This window comes from Pezoporus occidentalis, unplaced genomic scaffold (genome assembly GCF_034315485.1).
Source record: "Pezoporus occidentalis ecotype Australia unplaced genomic scaffold, CSIRO_AGI_Poc_V1 ctg105, whole genome shotgun sequence".
NCBI lineage: Eukaryota > Metazoa > Chordata > Aves > Psittaciformes > Psittacidae > Pezoporus > Pezoporus occidentalis.
In genome coordinates this window covers 299,580-325,242 of record NW_026912832.1, presented here as the reverse complement: position 1 = coordinate 325,242, position 25,663 = coordinate 299,580, and the positions used below count along the sequence as shown (strand labels likewise).

General features: G+C 37.4%; 1 protein-coding gene across 7 annotated transcripts in view; it reads right to left on the bottom strand.

The window, feature by feature from the left end:
• The window catches only part of MYO16 (myosin XVI), a 386,124-nt gene that overhangs the window by 106,318 nt on the left and 254,143 nt on the right, over window positions 1-25,663 (bottom strand). For all 7 annotated transcript variants that reach the window (XM_062619194.1, XM_062619175.1, XM_062619216.1 and 4 more), the window contains 4 exons: window positions 10,349-10,460; window positions 6,733-6,850; window positions 5,841-5,912; window positions 5,092-5,233 (listed from right to left, as the gene is read on the bottom strand). In XM_062619194.1, coding sequence (XP_062475178.1) covers window positions 5,092-5,233; window positions 5,841-5,912; window positions 6,733-6,850; window positions 10,349-10,460 — 444 coding nt within the window. The remainder of the gene's footprint in view (window positions 1-5,091; window positions 5,234-5,840; window positions 5,913-6,732; window positions 6,851-10,348; window positions 10,461-25,663) is intronic.

Genomic DNA, 25,663 nt, shown 5'->3' with positions numbered 1-25,663 from the left:
AACTGATATTTTACAATGTCTCCAGTTTCACCTTTTTCCTCAGAATGATATCTCTGTAAAGATGTCCTTACAGACTAGAAAAACTCTTAATCTTATACACTTGTGGTTTAAGCCAGGACACAACTACATTATAAAGAAACTACATATAAATTCTTGGCAACTCCTAAAAAACAATACACATACACATACAAAAGAAACCCTGTATGATGATCTACTGTCTTTGCAGACATCTTGCTGTTCATCAGGAGATGCTCTTGATCCACTTGCCATTCCTGGCAAAGTGAACAAAATTCCCCTTACAACACTTCTAACTCACTGCTTCAGACAAAGCTATAGGATGTTATTTGCTCTTTTTTTTTCATCTCACATGGTTTTCAGCTCCAAAATCCACACATTTCATTCCCACTGGCCTATATAAAGCAGTGAAGTGAATCTGTTGAGGCCAGATGATCTAACATGTCTTTTCATCTGTCCCAGATATAACATTTCTTGCTCTTCCTTCAACTGCTGCCAGTAACCAGGAAGTAAGCCAGTAGGCTTATGTCTGATCTGGATAAACTAGAAGTGATACTGATTAATGAGGAAATATTTCTAGGATTAGATGAAGTATATAAATTAGCCTTCAAATAAGGACCCTCAGAATTCTAATTAAGACTACCTCAGTTCTCCCAGGGGGACAGAATACACCTGTTGTCATAATACAGTTCTTGAAGGGAACAGGCAGAATACTCCTTGTTGGAGATGTTCTCCATCTCAGTTACTAAACCAAACATGTTTCTGAGACTTTTGAGAAAGATTTTTCTTTTTTTTTGAAGACTGAGATTTTTGGTGAGACTTGGTGTCACTGCCACATCTCTCAGTCATGTTGCTCAGCAACTGTCATTTTTCTTTTACTATTAATTACCTTACCCAGATGTTAGTGGTACAGATAAAAACAGTGGTCAGACACAGTGGAAAGAGACACTGGCTCCGTATCTGACAAACATTTCTTTGAGTGACTTGACAGGTATGGCAAGAAGAGAGAAACATATTTGCTAATAGAACTAAGATCTAAGCCCTCTCATCATATACCCCTCCCCAACTCTTTAAAGCACAACCTGTTTTATGCTTTAAAAAATTACAGTCTTGTTTAATGAAACACTGGAACTGATCCATACAGATCTCAAAATATGATATTATGCGCCATATTGTATTCAATGCTTTGCATCGTTTGTGTGTTTTAAAGATTTCCCTACCTTCACACATAGAAACAATTCTCATGCTGTAGGTTCATGTTCTGAACAGGAGCTCTCTTTCCTTCCTGTACTCTCAGCACTGCTCTACTGGGTTAAATAACAGATAAATAAAAGTTTTAGTATATGCTCTGCTTTTTTAATTAAGATGGGAAGAATTCTATTTCAAAATATCTCAATAAATCACATAATCACAGAATGGTTTGGCTGGGAAAGGACTTTAAGATCATCTAGTTCCAACCCCCCTGCTATGGGCAGGGACACCTCACACTAGACCATGTCACTCAAGGCTCTGTCTAACCTGGCCTTGAATCAGATGATGTGTATTAAGAATTTTGTAAATAAGACTACTCAGACATTCTTTTGCCCAAATAACTGTTGCCACTGTTACTCTCTGGTGATATCCAAATTTCACTGGGAATAAGGTTGCACAGTCAGAATACACAAGCTTTCAGAAAATACTTATTTAGAAATATTCTGTATGCTCTATCTGAATATTTGAAACAGGTATCTTCTATGGCTGACTGCTGATAGAAACAGAGGGTATAACTGAATGCTAACTTGCGCTTATTGTCTGAAAGACAGCAGGCGTATTGGTATTAGCCCCATCTTCAGGCCATGTAAGAGAGAACATCTTACTAACTAGCTGATCAAACATCACACTTTTTACTTACTAGTAGGCAGGGAAAACAATATCAAGATTTCCTCAAGCATATATGCCTAATTAGCTTGTTTTCCATTTGAAAAGAAAACCAGCATTTCACAAGAGCTCACAGACATTCTTAAATCCCCATAAATGTGAAGTCCTCGTGCAGACTGAGTCAAGAGTTCTTAAAAAATCATCTTAAGACATTTAATTACTAATATTTAGATCACTAATTTCAACTTTGACAACATACGGTCAAGTACCTTGAAACAGGCAATCATGAATACTCTAGTCTCTTTTATCTACAAAACTGAAAATTAGCATACTTATTTGAATGAAAGTAAAACAGTAGTAAACTTTGAAGAGTTAAGAGTCTTGGAAATAAGTTCATCTAGCCAATTTTTATAATAATAAAATCACTAGAATAGAAAATCATTATACAAATGAGTGAAAATAAATATAATTTTTAAAAATAATTATATGCACCCATAGTTATTTTAATAGCTTTCTTCTAATCCCATTCTAGAGGCCAATTACAGAAAAACAGATTTTTCCCAATGAATTTCTTTGAAACAATACCAAGATGAATAAACTTATGAACCTCAAAAGTACCTTGCAACCAGTCCAAACTAGCATCCATGGTTATAATTCAGTTTTAACTTGACAAAATCATAAGTAACTTTTTGTGAAGGAGAACAACATTTCTGAAGTTGTATTATCTCATATAACACTGTCATTAAAACTTTTATATTTATTGGATAGTATTATAAAGTAATGAATTTGCTGGATTCTGGTAACACTTTTATCCTTTATTTTTCATGCCACTAGAGCTTGGTCTTTGCAGTTTTTCACAGAATCACCCACCCTTCCTGTAGATCTAACGGCAATCATCACTTTTACTTTGCCTGTAACCAGCCACAAGCTATTTCATGGTAAATATAAATGAGTATTAATGACCAAAATCAAGTAGCTTCACCATAGAAGTTAAACAGGGGTAACTGGTTTGCTCAAAAATGCCAAAATCAAATATTTTTCTTAAGAGTTACTATGTCAATAAATCTAAGTTTTTTGCTTCATAAATTCTCACTGAAGTAGGATGGAAGTACAGTTAAGCTACCTCACAAGAAAACAAGCGAAAAGAGTTAGAAACCTTATTCCAGGCTTCTGATGAAGGCTTCATCCTATCTGACAAGTAGTAACTGCAAGTTTCTGATAAGGGAATGAAGTATGGCCTGAAATGTATCAGCCTTATTTAGTCACATTAGTAAATGTCTTTGGTGCATCTTTTAGAAGAGGTTTATTAAAACAGCACCAAACTGGCGGCATAACGCTGCTGATTGGTAGAATTGCTCAGATGTATATGAAGTAAATCTGAGACACAAATCATAGATTGATGACATGACTTGCATTAATCCAACTTGCATCTTGAACTGTGCTTGATTTACTACTATAGGTTATGGAACATGATTAGGCTGGACCAAAAAAAGCTGGGTGTGGGGGAGGTATTTTCTTTTCCTAAGATGTCTAACCCAATTGAGGTTGAAACATCAAACATCTGCCCTGTTTTAGCTAGGGTTTACAACATCACATAGTCTTCAATTTACCACACAGGTAGAAATAATTTCATTGAGAATTATTTCCAAAAGGCAGAAGTCACCTCAGGCATATATTGCGCTAAAAGGAGTCTACAAGGTAAAAACCATACAAACAGCTTTGACTTTCATTATTTGAAGATCCTATGACACCTAGAAATCATAATTTTACATTACTGAACAACAGAGACACACAGCACCCTATTCTGAAAGATTTTGAGATATCAAATTGCAAAACTCCAAAATCACACATTGAAAAATCATTTCAAACAGTTTTAACAGATTTTTTAATATACTGATTTTAGATTTCTTCCTCAATGACTACTGTAAATGAGCTTACTCTAACTAGGAATATCTGAGCTGGATTGTTGTTTGTCACAGACATGTACTGAGTTAAGCCAATGTTCCACAAGTCCCAGGAAAGAAAGTGGAAGAATGAAATGTGACACTGTCCTTCCTTGTTATAAACAGTATTTCAAATTAGGACATGGACTCTAACATGGCTCTAACCTGCTTATCCAGTTGTCTGCAATTGTAAAGGGCTGTACAATCAGAAACGGACAAGTAAAACCTTTCCCTCTTACTGGCAAAACTTTCCTTTGCCTCCAGCAGGAAGCTAGGCACTCTGGTGGTTTATGTAGCAACATAAAGCTTTTATGTGCAGAAAGCTCTGAGTTATTCAGATATGGTAGCATTTTCTGTTAGCTACACCCATAGAAGACAAATGTGATTTATTACTAATTGGTCTAGAATTAGGAGAGTTATAAAAATAAGATTGTGAATTCTTCAGACTCTAGACGAGAGCAACTGAAAATATTTGTCCTACAAAGTCAATGCAGATATCATACAAGGCAAAAATACTCATTATTTTTGGAAGTTTCACATCTGTCGCTTGTGGATTTCTATTTACCAGTAATGCCAAGGCACCTTTTGTTCATAAGAAAATTTACCTGAGCATGTGAGATGTTGAGCCTTGGCTGAATCACATGCATATGATCATCTGATTAGATATGCTTAGTTTGCTACTTTGGTTCTACTGAAATTTCTTTTTTTGTTTTTTGTTTGTTTTGTGAATGCTCCACTGATGCACATTAATTACCATTCATTTTTTTTCTAAGAAACCACACTGGATACCAACAGCATTAGATTTAGCAGATGATAACCTAGATACATCAGAACATTCTTAGAACATTTAATTCAGTGTTTTACTCATGTTTAATTCATGTTTAAACATTTATTTAAAGGCCTTTGAACAAAATTCTGGTTTTAATATCCTGTGCTCATACCCTGGTCATATTTCTGGGGAGAAAGAGCAAGTGTTCTCTGCACTAAAAAAAACACCAAGCCACTTTTTGCTTGTTGAAAGATTGAGCCCATTGTCAGCTTTTAAAAGCTTATTAATTCAAACCACCCATCTAGTTGCCTGCATGTCCCCCTACACAAGCAAATAAATAAACAAATATGTTACCAAGGAAACAACTTTGAAGGAATGGACAGTGATTTAAAGATCCAAGTATAACTGCCATGCTACCATAAAATGCTTTAAATGATGGAATTACATTTCTTTTGTGGATCTGGATTTGAACAGATAATGGCACACCCAATAGTTTGTAGTTCCTACCTGCCAGTCTCATCTTGATTTTGAAGGTAGAAGTTGACTGTGTTGACTAAAAAGCTGAATAAACGACCATAGAGAGTTTTTGCCAAGAGATCCCGGTAAAATTCTGCAATCTCTATAGTGTGCCTCCTTACAATCATGTCTCCTAAGAGAGAAAGCAGAAACTGGAGATGAAAGAGTTTTGTAAAGCTCTTCTTAATAATTTTACTTACAGTAAATTTAGTTACAGTTACCTCTCATTTGCCAAACCTATACATGGTGTTAGGTGGTTTTTTTTCTGAAGCCTCCAGTGAAAGATAAGACTGTCAACTCTCACAAGATCTTCAGTTTGGAAACATGTACATTGCACTTGTTTCATTAGAAAAGAGTATGAATACCACAAAGAAGTAGCATTTTACTGAAAAGAACTTCTTTAAAAATTCTCTTTTTTAAAAGACACCCCTGCTGAATTCAGTTCTTAGTATCTAATCTGTTATCTTGACACACATTTGTAAGATTCATCAAGTTAGGAGTCCATCAGCATCAGAGAGCAAAACTGCTTTGCTTCATATTACAAAGACATTTCTAAATCAGTGGCAGCCTGACTTACTGCATGGCAGATATTCCTACCTCTTCCTCAGAGAGCAAATTTTACAAGACCATACAAGAAATTAGAAATAAAACTTATCTGCTTTTTAAATTCTCAAATTGGAATGATCAAAATGCCACAAGGTGTGATCTATGAAAATGTAAGCTTGAAAGGAAAAGATTACCTTTAAAATACTGAACATCAGTTGTTAAGGCTGAAGCAAGCTCATCTGGTGAAACCTGCAGCATCCCTGCCACTGAAATGAAAAAATTAACTTAAAGAAAGCCTGATTTGTGCTCTACTGCCCGTTTCATTTTTTTGTAACAGCTTTTCTTCTGTAAATGTTATTTTTGAATAGCGAAAGAACTCACACATTAAAGAGTGCTGTCACAGAAGTAATCAAAATTAATGAACAGGTAAAATTGGATTACTATAATCAGCACTTTGTGAAGTTTTAGCGTATCTGTATTACATTACAGCTTTCTTTCCCCTTTAAAGATTACTCAGGACTTTCTCCAGGGCTTGGCAGACTTTCTCCTGTATTAGAGTTAAGGTATGCTTTTTATTGACATTCTGTATTCATAAGCCACTGTGAGGAGATTTGTTAGTGACCAAGAGGGCAAACTTCAAAGCATGGAAACAAGAGACCCTTTTAAGACATAGATTTCTAAATGTAAGAAATTCAATTCAATGCAAATTGTTCGGCTGTTGACAAGCAGTTCAAGAGCATTCTAAAAGAAGACTGCATAAAGTACACTGTACAATATCTTTTGGCAAATGACACACTAAATGTGTCATTTATTTAGATAACTTGCAACTGCACATAAATAAATACAGCATTTTATTTCATTACATAAAAATCTGTAGTTTATAAAAACAACCAAGTCAACTAGACCTGGCTCCTAGACTGAAGTCCTAGACCAAGTTAACTAGACTGTGTTCCCAGAGTAACTTATGAATTTTCAGAAGTCATTTTTTTGTCTCCCTGGAACTGTGTTCCCATCTGTCGTGGATCAGCGTTAACTGTCCTGCTGTGGGACCAAGCAGGAGACGCTCCAAAGGCACATCCTACTGACCTCGTTCCAGTAGCTGCAGGTCTGACACAAATGCTGTCTCAGCATCTGTCAAAGTCGTAAAGCGAATGTCTCCAAGATGCAGGATTGCTGAGAGAATTACAAACATGTTCTCCACCTCCTGCACGTATTTTATACAGAATTAAAGATAAAGAAGAGATCTGTTGAGCACACCAGTGAGCGGCAATGCTTTATGAAAATACAAAAGAATTAAAGATAAAGAAGAGATCTGTTGGGCACACCAGTGAACAGCAATGCTTTATAAAAATACAAACTTTATTGGTTTATATCATTGGCATTAGCTAAGTATAAAAACTATTCACATGTAAACTATTAACAGGAAATTTGGATTTAGAAATCAAACTGGAACTTATTTAGGACGTAAACCAACAAGAGTACTTTTTTTTTTTTCCTGTTTCAATGTAAATCACATTAACTACTGAGTTAAGAAAGTTTTTCAGCAGGTGATAAAAAATACTGAAATATCTTTAATGGATGTATTATTTCTGCAAGAAATAAACGTATCTCGTCCACAGAGAATTTCCATCAAGATAGTTTCTGTTTCAGAGAATACTAAGGTTTGTTTTTTCTTCAGCCAATTGCATTCACAAACAAAGTGTCTAGTTCTAAATTATAACAGGTTTCTGGTAGTAAAAGCTGCATTTAGGGTCTAAAAGAAACAAAAGCAACCTCTCCTACCCACACACTTTGCACCTGTAACTGCATGCTATGTTCTGATGTCTCTAAGGCTGTGAAGCAGTTGTCTTTAGGGCTAGATTTTTCCTGGCTTCACTTTTACCTCATCAAGAAGAGAAATAATTTTCTTGTTTGTTTTTAAATGTTTTTCAATTAAGCAAACAAAAAAATGATCCATTAAATATGCACCAAGAATGTTAAGACATGGAAAACACAGTATAGGTTTGGAAGCTTCTTTTAAGGTCAGTTATATAACAACGGTGCTCCTTTAAAATTACAAAACAGGAAACCTGATACCCGCTATAGCATTATATGGCATTATGCACAGTAAAGTTGATTGCTAATTCTTGAAATATTTTTGAAAAATAATATTTGGAACCTGTTCTACAGAAACAGTAGAAGTGACAGTAAGAAGTCTCACTGGAATGTGCAGAATAAGATCAAAAAATACACTATAAATGAAATACTTAGCCAAAATATCCCCTTTATTCTCAGGTAACTAAAATAAATTCAGAATACACACTGAAACCAAGCTTGGATGACTTTTCGTCAGTTTTCAAAAGCAAAAGGTCAAAAAAAAAAAAAAAGCAGCTTTTCTTCTTGTTCCTTTCCTTAATAAATATGCCTATCATCAGAGGACATTAAAAGAAGCTTACAGTCTTTCTGGAATACAGAGTATAGGACCTCTGATGCTGTTTAAGCAATTTTGACTTTAAACTACATTTTAAAATAAAAACTTCAAACTCTTACTGTATGAGATGCAAATAGGGCAACAGTGTAATTTTTTTATCTACACAGTATCAAAGTAGAAGATTTTAAAAAGGCAGTAAATATAGGTGAAGTCTGAATAAGATGACACAACTGTCCTGCTTACATGGCCTTCAAACAACAGTGCTATACTATACTTCTTGGGAAGGCTTCTCAGGCAAGATGGAATGGCACACTAGGACAACAGCATGCTTCTTGCTTGTTTGTTAGCTTGTTTAGAACTGTTTTGGGAATGTCTGTACAGCACTGAATTGCAGCAGGCTGAGATAGCAGTTTATTCTGGTGATTTTGGTAATGCCTCTTGTTTAGTTCACATTCCAGATTCCAAAATACTTTGTTATTGTGCTCTAAGATGCATGTTCCTTCAGTTTTAAAACAATTTTTTAATAAACACTAACATACTTTGCAAGATACTATTAACGACTGCTACGGATTTTTTTTGTGTCATTGAATGTAGCCAGACGAACAGGGAATAATACTTACCTCATGTAAGGTAAGTAACTGTACCTCAAAGTAATGGGTAGAAATTTCAGGAGATGCATTCTATGTACATATTTCCTTTAATCTCCAACACAGGAAATCTGGAGCTCCACAGATTTCTAAACTCCTAAATGATTATTATAACGCTGCCTGGATATAGAAGAGCCTTGAAGACAGTTTACATTTTTCTGAGAGGCAACTTACTTCCATTCAAGAACACTGAGCAAAGAGAAGATGAAGTGCTGGATCCCAAAGAATATTGTATGTAAAGTATTCTCAGACAGTTTCTGCAGGCTTCTAAACCACGATTCATTATGCATTCAATTATTCATTTATTGGCTGAAGGACTTCCCTAACAGAACAGAAACATTAATGAAAGAGCTAGAAAAACTCACCCATCTGTGAACAGTGGGCTAAATGCAGAAACGCCTGAAACTTTTGCTGCTCAAGCAGCTGCAGAGCTTGAGACTAAGAGAAAGGAACAATTCTGTATATAGATGCATAGACTAGATACACATACACATTTAATTTTTACATGGCCATGTGAGTATCTGTGAAAAAAAAAGCCACTCTTTTTTATATTAAATGGTGGCACAGGTTACCAAAGAACAATTGTTACTATCTATGTAGGTAATGCAAAACAACTACATGACGTACCATCACTAAAGAAGTCAACCTCATACCTAAATAACAGCTCCAACAGACTCAAAATTTTTGTTGCTGATAGCCTTTGATCCCTTTTTATTACATCTGTTGCCCATCTGCCATCTTTTATGAAAATCTAACATACTGTTACATTAACCTTTCCTCCACTTTTTTCTGAAGATGCTAAATATCATGTTAGGGGTGAATAGGATTTTACCCATTAGAACTTCTGTTGTGTATTTGTTTTGCAGAAGTATCCCAGCTAGTGTTAGGTGTTATACACATACTTAAGAAACATAGGGAGTTTGTTAAATATTCTAGTATCCTGAGGCAATTACTCAGTTTACGATTCCCTACACTCAGACCTCTATTTCTTCTGATTCCTATCACACCTCTGTCCTCCAGAACCCTTTCTTTATTAATTTTCCAAATTATCTTCTTTATTAGTTTTATAGAATTAAAGACAAACATCAGACCTATCTTCTTGTTGCTTTTTGGGGATTAAGTTAGCTCTTTCAAGTTATCGAGCTTTAATTTTGTTTGACTAAGTATGTATTTGTTTCTTTCAGGTGCTGCTATCAAAGGGATTTGGAATGTGTGTTTTACAAAATTAAAAGGGACAGGGAGATAATCAGGAAGAGGAAAAAATTCCTGTGGGTTTTATGATGTTTCTGTCATATGGGATTTGATTGTTTCTTTTTATCTATGTAATTTAATTGTTCAGAGTATTATACCTTGAAGCTGTTTTGTGAATCTTTAAGAACGAAAAAGATTTACACTGTTGGTGCTGTGTCTAATTAAAAGTGATTACAGTAAATTCCCTGGGGTGAAATAGTACTGTATATTGTTTCAAGGTCTTAACGGTCAGGAAAAAAAAAGACAGACGGTCACTTCTTTTCCCCACAAAAGGTTATTGGTGAGAGTTCCTTGTGGCCTATTTTAACTAAAATGGTGATTTTAGCCACAAATAACATGTATTTAACTAATATGGTGATTTTAGCCACAAATAACATAAGCTTGTGTAACTTACCGGGCTGTTGAATCCCATAGCACCTAGAGCTTGTTTTAATACGGCTAATTTCTCCCTGTTTTGAGGGTTGGCTGTTAACATCAACTCTTCCACTGCAGTCTGGCTTAGATACCTGCACAGAGGAAAAATAGTATATTGAGCATTTATGAGGCTGGTGCACAGTCTACCTTTTGAGGTTAAAAGCCAGCTTTGCCCTTCTAACCAGAGGTTTATTACAGATTTCTTTTTTAGCCTTCAGATGGAACAGATTTAATTTTTACTGCTGACAGCTTGGCAATTCTTGCATAGATTCCCCTCCAGAAGGCAGATTTGAGGAGATCCTCTGATAACTCTACTTGAAATTCCCCTTCTGCTAGCTATGGAATAGATCAGTTCTTATGCGCCTGATCCCTTGATGATCATTCACTCCCTTCGCAGCTGAATGGTTGACAGGTATACTCAGCATCTCCTAGAAAAAAGTAGTAACTAGTAACATAGAATAGTAAGTGTACAGCCCTTAAGCTGTACTGCTCTAACTAATGTGAAGCAAAAGAAAATTTTACAAACCTTCTGAAAAATCATAATTAGAAAAAAGAGACACTTAGTGCAGCAGCTAAATCTGGAATGTAAAACCAGAACTGACATAAAGAGAAGTAACACAAAACAGATTAATCAAAACCTATTTCAGCAGACTACTGAAAAGAGCAGCAATATAACCATTACAACCATGTATTTTGACCCTCTTGAAATATGCCCATGGGCCAGATTTTTAAACACATTAGGTATCTTCACAGAGCTGAAATCACTAAGAATGAGGCGTCCAAGAATATTTTACAGGATCTGATTTTCAATTACATCACGCTGAGAATGTAAAAAAAAATGGGTTTATCATTATAATTAAAATACACATTCATCATACAATCTGCAATCTTCACAAATGTCACATCAACAACAGAATTGCCATACATAAAACATCATTACAATACCAACAAAAGTGAACAATTTACACTCATTCCACCCCTTATCCCTTCACCACAACAACAAAAACTTCACAATTACTCTGCTCTCTAGTAATGCTCATGATCTGCCACATAAAGATGGGAAACAATACTGGCTTAATATCTGACAATTCTTGTTCACAATCATACTTTGATTGCACACAGCTTCAGAATAAAGCTCCTATTGCCACAGAAAGTCTGGCACACTCCAGTAAGGATGGCCTTTTACATGTGTGTATCTTTCTGAAACACAGGAAAAATAATGTAGTATTCACACTTGTTTAACTGATAATGAGGTGTATGTGGTATACACAACATAATGCAGACCACATTTTTAGTGGACTGACACCAGATTTACCAGTGTGAGTTTTTCTTAGAGTGATAATGGCATAAATTACCCCAGCAGGTGGGCAGAGGACGAATCATGGGGAAAAAGATATCCCTGGGTGCATAAGCACTTTTTGCACCCACAGGAGAACTCAGTCAGCAGGTATCTCAAGTACAAACAAGCCTCACATCGGTGGCAGAAGTGGGTGAATTAACACAACCTTTGAGAACTCGGGTCTGTAAGCAGCACTGCCAAAGCTCTGCACCATTTCTATGGGGTTACTAAATGCATTCATTTTGTCCAAATCAGGTAGATACAAATGATAGCACAGCTGTCAAATTAGATAAAGCAGATGATGCAAAGTATACGGCAGTTTTATGGGGTTTTCTGGGGTTTTTATATACCGCCTGCAGGTTTCAAAAGGAGGCTGGAATACAACCGATACTGAATCTGGCACAGACAGAACCTACTGGTATAAAGGTTAATCCACCAGAAAATTTTCCACTGTTCCAAATTGCTGCATGAGCTTACACCAGTTCAGTGTTATACATTATGTATTGGTGGCATTTCTGGTCTATAATTAGGAGATCTATATCAGCATATACTCTGCTGTCAAAATATCCTATTGAACAGCTGTGGGAGTTGGAAGCTTATGGCCATTTCTGAGAAGGAAAAAATAAAAAAATAAAAGAAAAAAGCCTCCTCACTGGTGCTCTCCTTAAATAACTCCTTGCCTCCCCCTCTGTGTACTTAGCAGAGAATATTGCATGCTTCTCTTATTTAAAGCAACTCCATTTAAGCAACTCATTTCAGCACAGTTGAAGTGCTAATGTGTATCATAGCAAAAAGGTATGTGAACACTACCAACACATATCAAAGCAGGCTGTGGCACAGCAAAATGACCCAGAATGTGCACTCTCTTGTGTAGTGCACTCTAGTGCACTCACTCAGTAGGAAAGAGCTGAGATGTGATATGATACAACATACGTCAGTTCTTGCCTTCAGAGCAAGCACTTCTTGCTCATACAGCAGGGGGCAAAATGGGTACCTGCCAAACCAGGTGTCTGTGGCTCCAGTTACCCATCCATAAACTGCAGCATCTGCTGGGGCATGACTGCTGGAAGAGAATCGGACTTCTCCAGTATAAATCTCCGGAAAATTTAATCAGCAGATATTTTGCACTAATCAACTCCTTAGACAACTACAATAAAAAAAAAATACTTTGAGCTGTATTGTTTGTAATTATTATTAACTGCAAAAATAAGGCCTTTTTACTCAATGCTGTCCACAGGGATCCCAAGACTTTCTACAGGACCCTGTAATACCAAGCTTTCCTTGGGACTGATATAAACTGGTATTTCACTAACAGAGTAAATAAAGCATTACCAAAACACTATCCAGCACATAACCACTTCTCATTTGTAAAATCTGACACTGAAATGCTCAAATATTCTATAAGAACAGCCACTTTATGCCACATACCTATCTATATACATTATTGCTGCTTATCATATATAAATATTGGGTTCATTACAGTGGTTCAACTCATATCTGACAGTGAAGCTGTCTGAAAGAGATTAATAGGTTGTGTCCACTTCATCAAAAATTCCCTTTTGTCAGGACAGTTAAAGTCAGGTTCCAATTTAAGCAAAAGGGTAAGCATGGTTTTGCCAGATGGACACTTCTTTTCAGAGGGCTTTCCTGAAGTAAATACATTCTGTCATGAATAATTAAGAGAAATCTTGGTGGAATTATATTAAGTGGTTCTATGTCACTATAAAAAGTTAGGATAAAGCCCTATGATGAAAGAGAATTGATTTTTTTTTTTTTTTTTTTTTTTAAGTTAGCATCTAGCTGCTTGCTACTTGACTCCTTTCCTGATAGAGGATGAGTGCTGACATATCTGCATTACATTGTAAAGCCTTCTGGGATATAGCAGCCATGATATAAGGGAAACATTATACAACATTAGTTGTTAGTCTTGAAACCTGTAATAGCTGGGAACTCAGTGCAATAAATGTTGATTGTAGTAATATGCATTTCACTGATCACAGTTTAAAATCTCTGGTTGTAGGCAAAAAAGCTTAACTTTCTATTTGCTTATGCTCAGAACAATATAGCCATTTGAGGTCTAAGAGTATCCTAAAGCTTGTGGGCTGTACTCAAAACTACGAAGAGAAGACTTTAATGCAGAGAAGAAAAACACAGAAGCAAGGGGCTGATGAAGGTTACTTATGCTAGTTTATTGGTCAGATAAAGTGTCAGAGACTAGATGAAAGCACATTTTGTCACAAAATTAAGCCAAACATGAATGAGTATTATAAAGATAAAATTAAACTACAAACAATTATAATATGAGACAAAGGCATAACTGAATGTACAGATTCAAGACAGGTAAATCTGATTAGGCAGTGGATCATCAGAAAAGCATTTACCATAAACTAAATGAGAGTCAGGCATGCCCTGATACTGCAAAATATTAATCATCATATGTAACACCCTTAGTTACGTATGCTGATACAAAAGACATGAAATATTTAGTGTGGTAAAGTTTCAAATGGAGTATTCTGTGTGATTCTAGGTATCCCATTTTACGGAAATCAGGATCACTTAGAGAAAAACCCAGGAGAAAGCAACAGAAAAATATTTCAGAAAAAATTACGTAGAGCAAAAGTGTTCATTAAAGGTAGCTTACAGAAGGCTGAGAAAGATATTGCAAAGAGGAAAAGTAAACAGCCCAACAGTGCTTTAGGTGCAAAACCACAGACAGAAATACCACTACTTTACCCAGCTGACCTGAGGACACAAGAACAGCATGGTAGAGCATGAAACAAATCTTAGAGAAATGAGCCTATTTCCAGGAGATAAAAAATATGAAGGCATTGTACTAAAACTAAGATATGAAGATACTTTCCAACACTCACTTATTCTGGATTTTGATACTGCATTCCTATCAAGTTTGCAAAGAACATCAAATTGGGGGGAACAGCCAACATGGTAGAGGGTAGGGCTGACCTTTACAGGCTGAAGGTATGGGCCAACAGGAACTTCATGAAATTCATGAAGGCAAGTTGTGCAGTTGGAAATGAATAAAGCCTTACAATGATACACACTGATGAGCTGGAGAGCAGTTCCGGGGGAAAGGCCATGGGGACCTCAAGGATAAGGAGTTAGCATTGACCCTGGGCAGCAGAAATGGCGAGCAGCATCCAGGGCTGCATCACCAGGAGCACTGCCAGGAGACTGAGGGCTCTTTCCCTCTGCCCAGCACTGCCTGTTAGACCACAACATATTGAAATCAGCTCTGCGGGTGCACACACATGCACAATACACAAAAGACATTGCTAAAGTTGGAGTGAGATGAGTGGAGGGCCAACTCAGTGGTCGCGGCTGTAGACATGACGTGGGAGGCTTCTTGAGTAAGCAGGGCTTGTTCAGCCCATGGAAGTGGAGGCTCCAGAGACACAAACATCCTTGGAGGTTTTCAGGACTTGACTGGACAATGCTCTGAACAACCTCATCTGATCTTACAGCTGGCCCCACTTGGAGCAGGTGGTACACTAAGGAACTCCTGAAGGCCCTGCCAAAATTAATTATCCTATGATCCTATGAAACACATTGTATTTTTTTCTCAGATATGTTTGGTTCTTTTTTAACCTCCTATAAACCCAGTAATTTTTTACCCCAGAAAAGTGGGAGATCAAGAAAAGCTAGGTCTCAATTTGTTTGAGACCTTACCTTGACCTTTGAACAGTCTCTAAAACACAAAAATTGAACACAGCCCCTAAAGTGATAAGATACCTCAGGATAAATAAGTTTTAATTTTTTATTAGCACAGCATTATTATTTTATAAGGAGGAAGATGTCTTCTCAGATTTGGACACCAAATTCTAAAAAAAATCTTTCTTTTTTAAAATTTTAGAAAACTTAAATTTGAAAGAAATTAAGTTTACATCTTAAGAAAAACTGATATGAACTATTTACCATCAGGAAATTTCCAGACACCTTGATAATTTTTTATGAATTAGAAACAAAAAAGAACCTCATTTAGGACTTTTAAAAATATCTGTACAAATAGTATTATTGGTAAGTCTTCCATTAGTTGTTTTAGAAGGACCTGGGGCACAGAGCCAAACTCCTAGAATTTAGGAAGATATCCCATGTGAGCTGCATCAAAATAATTGCCAGGATACGTGCTATGACCACCACCAACATTTCCAAGCAAATTCAACTTAGCTTGATTTTGTGTCTAAACAACAGTTTGTACCTCGTACATGAAATTATTCGTAAATGTAGCAAGATGACTGAAAACCAATCCTTTCTTGTACAAAATCACTCAGGGATTTTTTTATTCTACTGGGCTTTCAGGTAAAGGTGTACATTATATGAGTTCAATCTTACTTTATTTAGATGTTAGTTCTTATGTTGTATGAAGTGGGGAAAAAGATAGGGCTGAAAGTCACTACAGAAACTACTTGTTCCAAATACCATCCTGAGGCAGAAAATCACAAGTTTAAAGATTCAGGTATGATAGTACCATCTTCCTGGTAAGAACTAGGAACATCAATGTGAACACAGCTAAAACAGTCCTGACATTAGCTTACAAATCAGTTTTCTCTTTCTTTTGTGTAGCTGTTGTTAATAGATTTTCAAAGAACCTGTTTGCACAGTAGATCCTGTCTTGATACAAAGCATTGGACCAGATCTCTGGAAGCCCCTTTCAAACCAAAGGCGAAGGAAAAAATCTCTGTTTATATTCCTTTAGTTGACTTCAGTTGGTGAAAGGAAAAAAAGAAAAAGAAAAAAGATGCACGAGAAGAGATGAATGGCATAATCTGTTACTTTCAGAGATCTAGTTTCTTTGAGGAATTACAACCTTTATCGTCTGCTTTCTGCTTCTGATACATTTGCACTTCTGTCATTTCCCTGCTACTAGTAGGATTTGTCTTAGCTAACCCCTAGAGAAACAGAATAGCATCAACTCCTATTCTAGCACAATTGACCACACTATCTAGTACATTTATTTTGCTAAAAAGAGTTCAAGATCAGTGAACATGGAAGCAAAGACTACTTAATATAAACAAATAACTAAATACAGGACTCTAGCAATACTTCATTATGCAATACAAGCCACTGCAGATCATGTTATGAATCAGAAATTCTGGATTTTGTCCATATATCCCTTGTTTCTTTTATAAAAATGACTTACAAATAAACTCCTAATATGAATTCAATAATTTAAAATAGCTATTAAGACTGAGATCCCGATACTTCACATTTACTTATACAAGCCAGACCTTTTTGGTTCTCACATAAAGAACAAAAAATCTACACTTTTTTAACATATCATGCTGTAAGCATGCGGAAACCTGTCATGCAGTAATTCAACAAAGCCATTTTGTGCTGTCCAGTTAAAGAAATTCATAACAGAAAAATAAAATCAGGTTCTTTCTTTTTAATTGTGGTGACAGGCAAGAAATAGAAGGGACCTGTCACTTGCTTTCCATGAGTTTTAGAGGCAACTGGTAGGAAACACTGTGTTTATATCCTAGAGGAGAGCACGTCATTTAGACTGAATGGATTCAGAAACGCCCACTAGGAGCATTCATACACTTTTAGTGTTGTAAAGGCTTTTATCACAGCTTGACCTTAACTAAAATGTGTCATTAAGAAATGCACACAAGTATCCTCTCAGTGCTAGCTTCTATAAAATACTGTACCAACAGTTCTAAAAACAAACATAGACCATGCACATCACGACATCATACTTAGTGATTTCAGGCCACAGGAACAAGAAATATTTATTTTTTATTGCTGGGTTTACATATACTATGCAGCAGAATAATGATTTATTCCACCACTGTATGTTACCCCAATTCAGGAAAGTATTTATGTGTACCTAACTTCAAATCCGTGCTTCATCCCACTGATTTCAGTTGAATCAGTATCACAATAAATGCTGATATGAAGCACAACTGGAAGTTGTAGGTTAACACTCTATGTTGAGCTTTGATTCGCTATGAAAGAAAGAAAGACAGATGAGGTGTTTAAGTGAGACAGGACATAAGCAGTACTGGAGACCTAGACTTGAAGCTGCCCTAAGCATTGCTTGCATAATTCTCAGGCGTATCACCTTACTAGACATTTACTACTACACAATGCAATGCCATATTGCATGAAGATTCCTGAACTATATCTGTATGTCCTAGGTGTAGCACAGAAAGCGCAGTAAGTGAGGCTAATTACCTCAGATAGACCACTGCCCTACAGCTATGGCATTTTTTGCATGGCATCATCTGAGGTGCCTCTGTTACACTCCACAATGAGCCACACAGACTTACCTTTTGCCTCTATTTGTCTTCATACAAATTCTTAAGCAAAACCAGTTTTAATTGGACTTTTCTTATTACAAAATCTTCATTAATTGATGCTTTGTTGCTAGAAAATTCTCAAGAGAGCCAACGTCACAGGCAGATGAAGCAGTATTTCATAATCAGGTTCCAGCTCTAACACAATCAATATGCATATTGTAGGTGACACTGTATTAAGAAGCATGGATTAACAAGCTAAATCCCTTCCTTCCCCTTATTAGTGCTGCCCAATGAACCATGTACCTGCATAATCGTGTGAAAAGTGTGTGCCTTTTGCCTTTGCAGTGCACATCCTCCTTCCCATACAGCTCAAAGCATTAACCCTGATCAAGCACAATGGCCATCACTGAAAATTCAACATTATTAGATCAGTTAATTTTTACTTTAAGCTAAGGTGGAAATTATAGTACCTGAGATATGAATTAGTCCCAGGCAAAATATAACTGTTTATAAACCAATTTTCTTACAACTAGGTCAGTTTACTGCCCTCATAAACCAATTTTCTTACAACTAGGTCAGTTTACTGCCCTCATATTAAGTATGTGTGAAGTCTTTCTCTGAAATACACCAAATTTTTCTAAAGGGCTATTCCTGTGACTACTCACTAAATACTGAGACTTAATTTAAGGATAACTAAACACTGAACTTAAGGATGGTTAAGGCTAAGAATGAGTGACTTCATAGCTTTACGCATGCTTCTAAAAAAGTTTTCAAAACTGCAGGGATAAAGGGTATTGAGTGTTTAAAACCCAGACACTACCTTTCAAAAATAAATTCCATTAATCTCTACTGTATTTACAAAGTCACAGAATAAGAAATAACAACAAACATTTTTATTTCTTTAGATCTCCCATGTGAGTATGAGAGGACAATGTACTCTGTTTAGTGAGGAAAAGCTGCCTTGCACTTAGCAATGTTTGATATGTAAACAGAAATGAGATAAAGACAAAGCAAAACAGTTGCCATGAATGAAGTAAACGACATTTACAGAACATGATAATGAGTAGCTTCTGGCTTTTTTCCCTGAGGGAAAAGGGGCATATTTTACTGCCATTTTCTTTTGTCTCCTAAACCTCTTCCAATCTGAATAAATTTTGCATCCTTTGAACTATATTATGTAGTAGCACTGAGATGGAATTTCTGATAATTATTTAAGTGCACAGATTTCTGCCCATGATTATGGCAATAAAGCACCAAAACCAGCATTCTGAAAACATGAATAACTTTGTTATTTCAAGAAGTAAGGTGTCAGTACAATATTAATAAAAAACCTGTTGCAGACAGATTTGGGGATAGCCAGAACACAGCTCTTGTTTTTATTTTTCTAAACTAAAAAAAAAATCACCTGTTACGTCTTTTGTAAACTGGTTTCAGCACAGAAATCTTATATTAGCCTGTGTGTTGCTCAGTAAATAATTTTGTCTTGACATTTTCATAAGACAAAATTTCAGATAATTTTGTAAGTGTACCTGTACTATGAAGTACGTAAATTTTTACAGACAGTGGATGTACTCAAATGGAAAATGAAGAAATACAGCTTGGTTTTTAAACTCAAAATGCCAAATCTCTTTAGGCTACACTGAAGGACACTTCTTTTTTTTTTTTTTAATTATATAGATATTCCTTTGGAATATATTTAAATGAGACCCAAGCCTTCTGTTCCTAAAAGTATACTAATACGTAAATCTAGGATAATTCCATTATAGAAAAAATTGAATGCATAACAGGAGTGACTCAAAATAGAATTTTCCACACTACTGGTGATATTAAAAGAAATAATAAAGGCAGTATACCTTGTAGTGCTGTTTCTCTGACTCATATAATTAAGAATTTCATATGACACAATCACTCAGGTCATAATTCTGTGAACTAACACTTGACAAGCATAATTTTAAAGTTGAATATACATTAAATAAGGAGAATAGTAATGATGATGATGGTAATAAAGAAGTAGCAAATACTGAGTGTTGCTGAACTTGGAAAAAAACTAAGTCATCTGCATGCAAGTGCAAACTGGTCCAATCCATGTCCTGAAATGCTTTGGAAATTGTGTTTGAACTTTGCTCCTGCAACCAAGAGTAATTTTGTATTTCTATGTTCAGACTTACTTTGGCACTAGTTGACAGATGTCATTAAGTTTATGAGCCCCAAGGCATTTCTCCACTAGCATCTACTACTTTTGAAATGCTGATTCATTAAATAAAGCTTACTGGGTTAAGAGCCACAGTATCAGATCTAAACTTTAAAAAGTGCTTTGGGTACCTGCTTGCAACTTTCATGTGTAGCCAGTTAAAATGTTGATAATATACTCCAAAATTATTTTATATAACTGCTGACTGTAGTTCACGTATCAGTTTCAGATCAGCTCATGTACAAGAAGCCCTCTTCCTCCTGTACATGTAGGTGTGGCCATGTGTATACTAAACAAGTAATGCTGAACACAAAGATCCCTTTAAAAACCTTTAATTTGGCCAAACAAAACCAGTCATGGCCCCCCCAGATAGTAGTCACTCTAGTGACTTTCGAAATACTGGGAAATATACAGTATTAACATAAGAATGAGACATTTTAAGGAATTAGTAATATAATTAATTGATTAATCAGTAACAATTATTTACCTATCATGGGCTAAGAAAGAATACATGAGTATGAGTTGGTGCAGTGCCTAACTTTACCCACTTCTTCGACAAAGAATATTCTCCTTTCTACTTTACAGAGAGTAAATATGTATGTATTTGTGTAAATTATCTATTTAGCAGTTAACCATCCACAATCATTAGTGGCCATCCCCTTAACATAAGCAGAGGGTCCTGATTTTCACACAGCCAGCAAGCAACATGACACTGAACACAAGTTCAGTTATGGAGAATTCATGCAAGACCTGTCTTGCTTCCCCCTGCTCCGGGACCTGTTTCTGTCACAGGTATGTTCTGGGAACATCAAAAATGGCAAAAGGATGGATACATGTATGTGTGTGTGTTCCTCTCACATCTTCTCAGCCCTCTCAAGAAAATCACACCAGATGAAAGCTCAGAAATTAACTACTTCTAACACTGAATCTTCTATAGTATCTTACACTGCTTTTCATAAGGCCAAAAGTACTAAACACTCATTACCTGTATGCTCAGCAAACCTGAAGCGAACTTTACAGGTGGCACACTGAAAACTCAGCTGAAGGGCTGCATCTGTACAAAAGGATTTGGCTTTCCTAAATCAAGAGAATGCGCAGATTTATTTCAGTACTTTTATGGTTTCTGTATCTGAATAGGACGAAAAGACTCCCTGTTGACTCTTCCTGCTAAAATCCACACTGTGTTTACACACAGGGATATATGCAGTTTATGCAATTTAATTCTGTAGGCAAGCTGAGTTTGCATTCAAATACATAGTTTACAAAATAAAACCAGAAAAAATACTACAATAAAGTAAAATAAATAAAATGCACAGAAGAAAGATAATAGCAAAATAAAGTATGCCTCAAAGTAGCCCTTTATTTTTCCCTAAGATATATGGGAAGCTGGAAGCGATTAGAGAGGATCACCTCAGCAAATGGCAGAGTAGCTCCAGAGACACCGCCTTCAAACGGGGAGCGCGGGGAAACCCCGCGTTCAGGAGCCTCAGCTCCGCCCGCGAGAGCCACCGAGGGACCCTCGGGCCTCCGCCAGGCCGTGTCCACGAGCCAGCGGCTCCGCTGAGGCGAGCAAGGACTCACAGGCGCCAGGAGGGGCGGTCCCGCCCAGAATCGCCTCGCAGCTCTGCGGGGGGCTAAAGAGGAAAGGCGCACTACACCAGATGAACAACCAGGGGAAGCACCAGTAAAAAGGGTCACTACTGGTGCCTCCAGGAAAAAGCGGGGGTCATAGCAGCAGGGGATTCTGCTTTGAAAGGAACAGAGGCACCCATCTGTCAGCCTGACCCAGTGTCAAGGGAGGTGTGTTGCCTACCAGGGGCTTGATCAGGGACATTGCTGACAGGCTGCGTGCTCTAGTAAGTCCCACTGACCCACTTGTGATCTATGTGGGTGCTAGTGATACTGACAGCAGCAGCCTGGGAATCATTAGGAAGGACTACAGAGCCCTGGGAAAAGTGGTTAGGGGCTCTGGGGTTCAGATAGCTTTTTCCTCAATCCTCCAGGTCAAAGGGGAGGACCTTGACAAGGCCAGGTGGATTTGGCAGGTTAATAAATGGTTAGAACGGTGGTGCCATAGTCAGGGGTTTGGGTATTTAGAAGATGGGACTCGATTTGGGAGGCCAGGTCTACTGAAAGCTGCTGGAGCAGGTCTTACTGCTGCTTTGGTAGGAGATTTGCCAGGCTGGTCAAAGCAGCTTTAAAGTAGATGTGTTGGGGGACTGGGGCATCGATTCATCCCACCACTCCTAGCCAGCTGCCAGCACCTGTAATAAATGCTTGGAGCGATGCAGAGTTGTTTCACCCGCTCCGGCCAATGAGTTGGCTTCATCTGGAGCTTGGCTCAGATGCCTCTATAGAAATGCCTGTAGTATGGGGAATAAACAAGGAATTAGCAATGTGTGCACGTCTACAGGAATATAATATCACTGGCATCACAGAAACGTGGTGGGATGGCTGCTATGACTGGAGTGTTGGAAAGGAAGGTTATAGGCTCTTTAGGAAAGACAGGCAGGGCAGAGAGGGAGGGGGAGTTGCTATTTATGTCAATGATAGGCTGGAGTGTATGGAACTCTGGGGACAGGTGATCAGTCAACAAGAGAGCTTGTGGGTCACAGTCCAAGAGAGAATAGTGATGTGGGACATTACTTTGGGGATCTGTTACAGATTGCCAGATCAGGAGGACTCTCTGGATGAAGCTCTATAGAGACAGATGGGCTCTATAGAGACAGCCTCACACTCACAGGCCCTTGTCCTTATGGGGGATTTCAACCATCCTGATATCTGTTGGAGGGACAGTACAGCCTGGCACAAGCAATCCAGGAGGTTCCTCGACTGTGTGGAAAACAACTTCATCTTGCAAGTAATAGAGAAGCTGACAGGGAAATGTGCCATGTTTGACCTTGTGCTCACCAACAGGGAAGGGCTGGTTGGGAATGTGATGATTCAGGGCAGCCTTGGCTGTAGCAGGCATTAGATGGTTGAGTTCAAGATCCTCAGGCAGTGAGAAAGGCATGCAGCAAGCTCACTGCCCTGAACTTCAAGAGAGCAGACTTTGGCCTCTTCAGGAACCTGCTTAGTAAGGTTCCATGGGATAAAGCTCTGGAGGGCAGGGGGACCCAGGACTGCTGGAAGCAAGGACAGGCAGCCTGGGAAAAATACAGAGATGTTGTCTGGCAAGCTAGGGACCAGGTCAGGAAAGCTAAGGCCCAGTTAGAATTAAATCTGGCAAGGGATGTGAAAGATAACAGGAAGGAATTCTATAGGTATATAACAAAAAAAAGACAGACTAAGGATAATGTAGGCCCTCTCTGGAAGCTATCAGGAGAACTGGCTACCCTGGATTTGGAGAAGGCTGAGGTTCTTAATGACTTCTTTGCCTCAGTCTTCCCTGCAAATGATGCAACCACACCACCCAAGACTTGGAAGGCAGGGACTGTGAGAATGAAGACCTTAGGTGCACTGTAGGAGAGGATCAGGTTCAAGACCTTCTTAAGAACCTGAACATACACAAGTCAATGGAACCTGATGAAATCCATCTGTGGGTCCTGAAGGAGCTGGCAAATACAGTTGCTAAGCCACTGTCCATCATATCTGAAAAATCATGGCAGTCAGGTGAAGCTCCCGATGACTGAAAAAAGGGAAATATAACCCCATTTTCAAGAAGGGGAAGATGGAAGACCCAGAAAACTACAGACCAGTCTCATAGAATCATAGACAGATGGACTGTCAGTTTGGATGGAGTCTTGGGTGACATAGTTTAACGTGGGGTGTCCCTGCCCATGGCAGGAGGGTTGAAACTACATTATCCTCGGGTCCTTTCCAACCCCAACTATTCTATGATTCTATGATTATAATTGTATGCTTAAAAAAACAGGTCCAGAATGAACTACAGAACCATAGAACTTGATCTGATGCTCCAGTTTGATCTAGCTTTCACTTAAGGTGCAACCTAACTCTGTACACACACTGAAGCTCATCGTAGTACTTATTTTATTAGATGCTGCTCTATTCCTCTTAATTGCTACCTGATTGAGGAGTTCTGTTTAAACAAGGGATTAGGTCTGGAAATATAGCAAATAGGATGGACTACAGGTATGAGAAAGTACAGATGCATCTCTTATAGGCAAATCTGATTCCTGTAGCTGCATGTAAAACTAAAGGCATGACGTATACAGAAGCGCAAAGAAATACTAAGAAATATTAGGATAAAAATGTAAAGTCTCTAGCAGTGGCAGTTTTAACCCATCTGGTGTGGGGCAGGAAAGTGACAGAAAACAAAGGCCAAACAAACAATGATTTCAACAGAAGAACATATCAGAGAAGGGTCATAGAGGTGTTCTCTGTGTTTTATTCATTGCTGGAAAAATTTAATGTCATAGGACAGTCTCCAATTGTTTTCCAACAAATCATTCTACTAAATATTTTCCTGTTTAACAATATCATTTTCATTATTCATTTTTACTGAGAAAGGCCACAGATTTATTTTTTTTTTTACATGTGATTAGGACTGGTTTTGTCTCTGTAAGCCTCTTCTTGGGTGAACAAAACAGATCACGAAATTGGCATCAGTGTACTAGTGTCAAACACTCCAATTACTGTGTAAGCTTAATATTAAGCTGCAACACCAGCTTGGTAAACTGATTTTTACCGATTTCATGATTCAGTTATGTTAAAATTTCATAAAAGGTTAAAGCAGAAATTAGAAGGTGCCAGCATTTGTGGCATAAGACGTAAATTATGCTTCTCTGTAATTATGGTTCTCTGTATTATGGTTATAAATGCAGTTTGTCAAATAGTATTTCTGCATTGTTTCAGTGCCCTTTTCCATCATTTCAGTCAGCAGAAAATTTCTACTGAGATTTTATTTCAGACTACTTCCTTTGCATAGTTCTTTCTGCAAACTGGATTTAACAATTTTTCTCACCCATACTACTGCTATTCAAGAAATGTTAAAACTTCAGGTAAGCAGAGGCCTTATTAGCACAGACACACCACAGACCAAAATCATAGAATCATGGAATTGTTTATGTCGGAAAATACCTTTAAGACCTTTTTAAGAACACTGAGTCCAAACTGGTGTGTTAGGAAGCACAGAACCTCATACATGTTTCTTAATTACTAAACATCCATTGAGCTGTTCCCCGAGTGCTGTTTGCACAGATCTGATAAAAATACAGCTTTCCCTGGTTAGATACTTGTGAAAATTATTAAGCATCTCCAAAGCCTCTGTACTATTTTACATCCGTTGGCTGACAATCAAAGGTGACTTGAAACTACAGAAACTATACTTGAAACTATTTTTGTTTACTTTTGATACCAACCACTGAGTACATCAAGTTTCATATAATTTATGTTGTACTGTACTAAGCTGCAGCAATAACATTTTGTGCCATGATTCCAAGTGATGTGTCATAAACTAACTGGAGCTAGACAAGACCTATACACTGAATAAAGAAGTTCCAACAATCATCTGGGTGATGGGTGATTCAGTACAAGATATTCATGCAC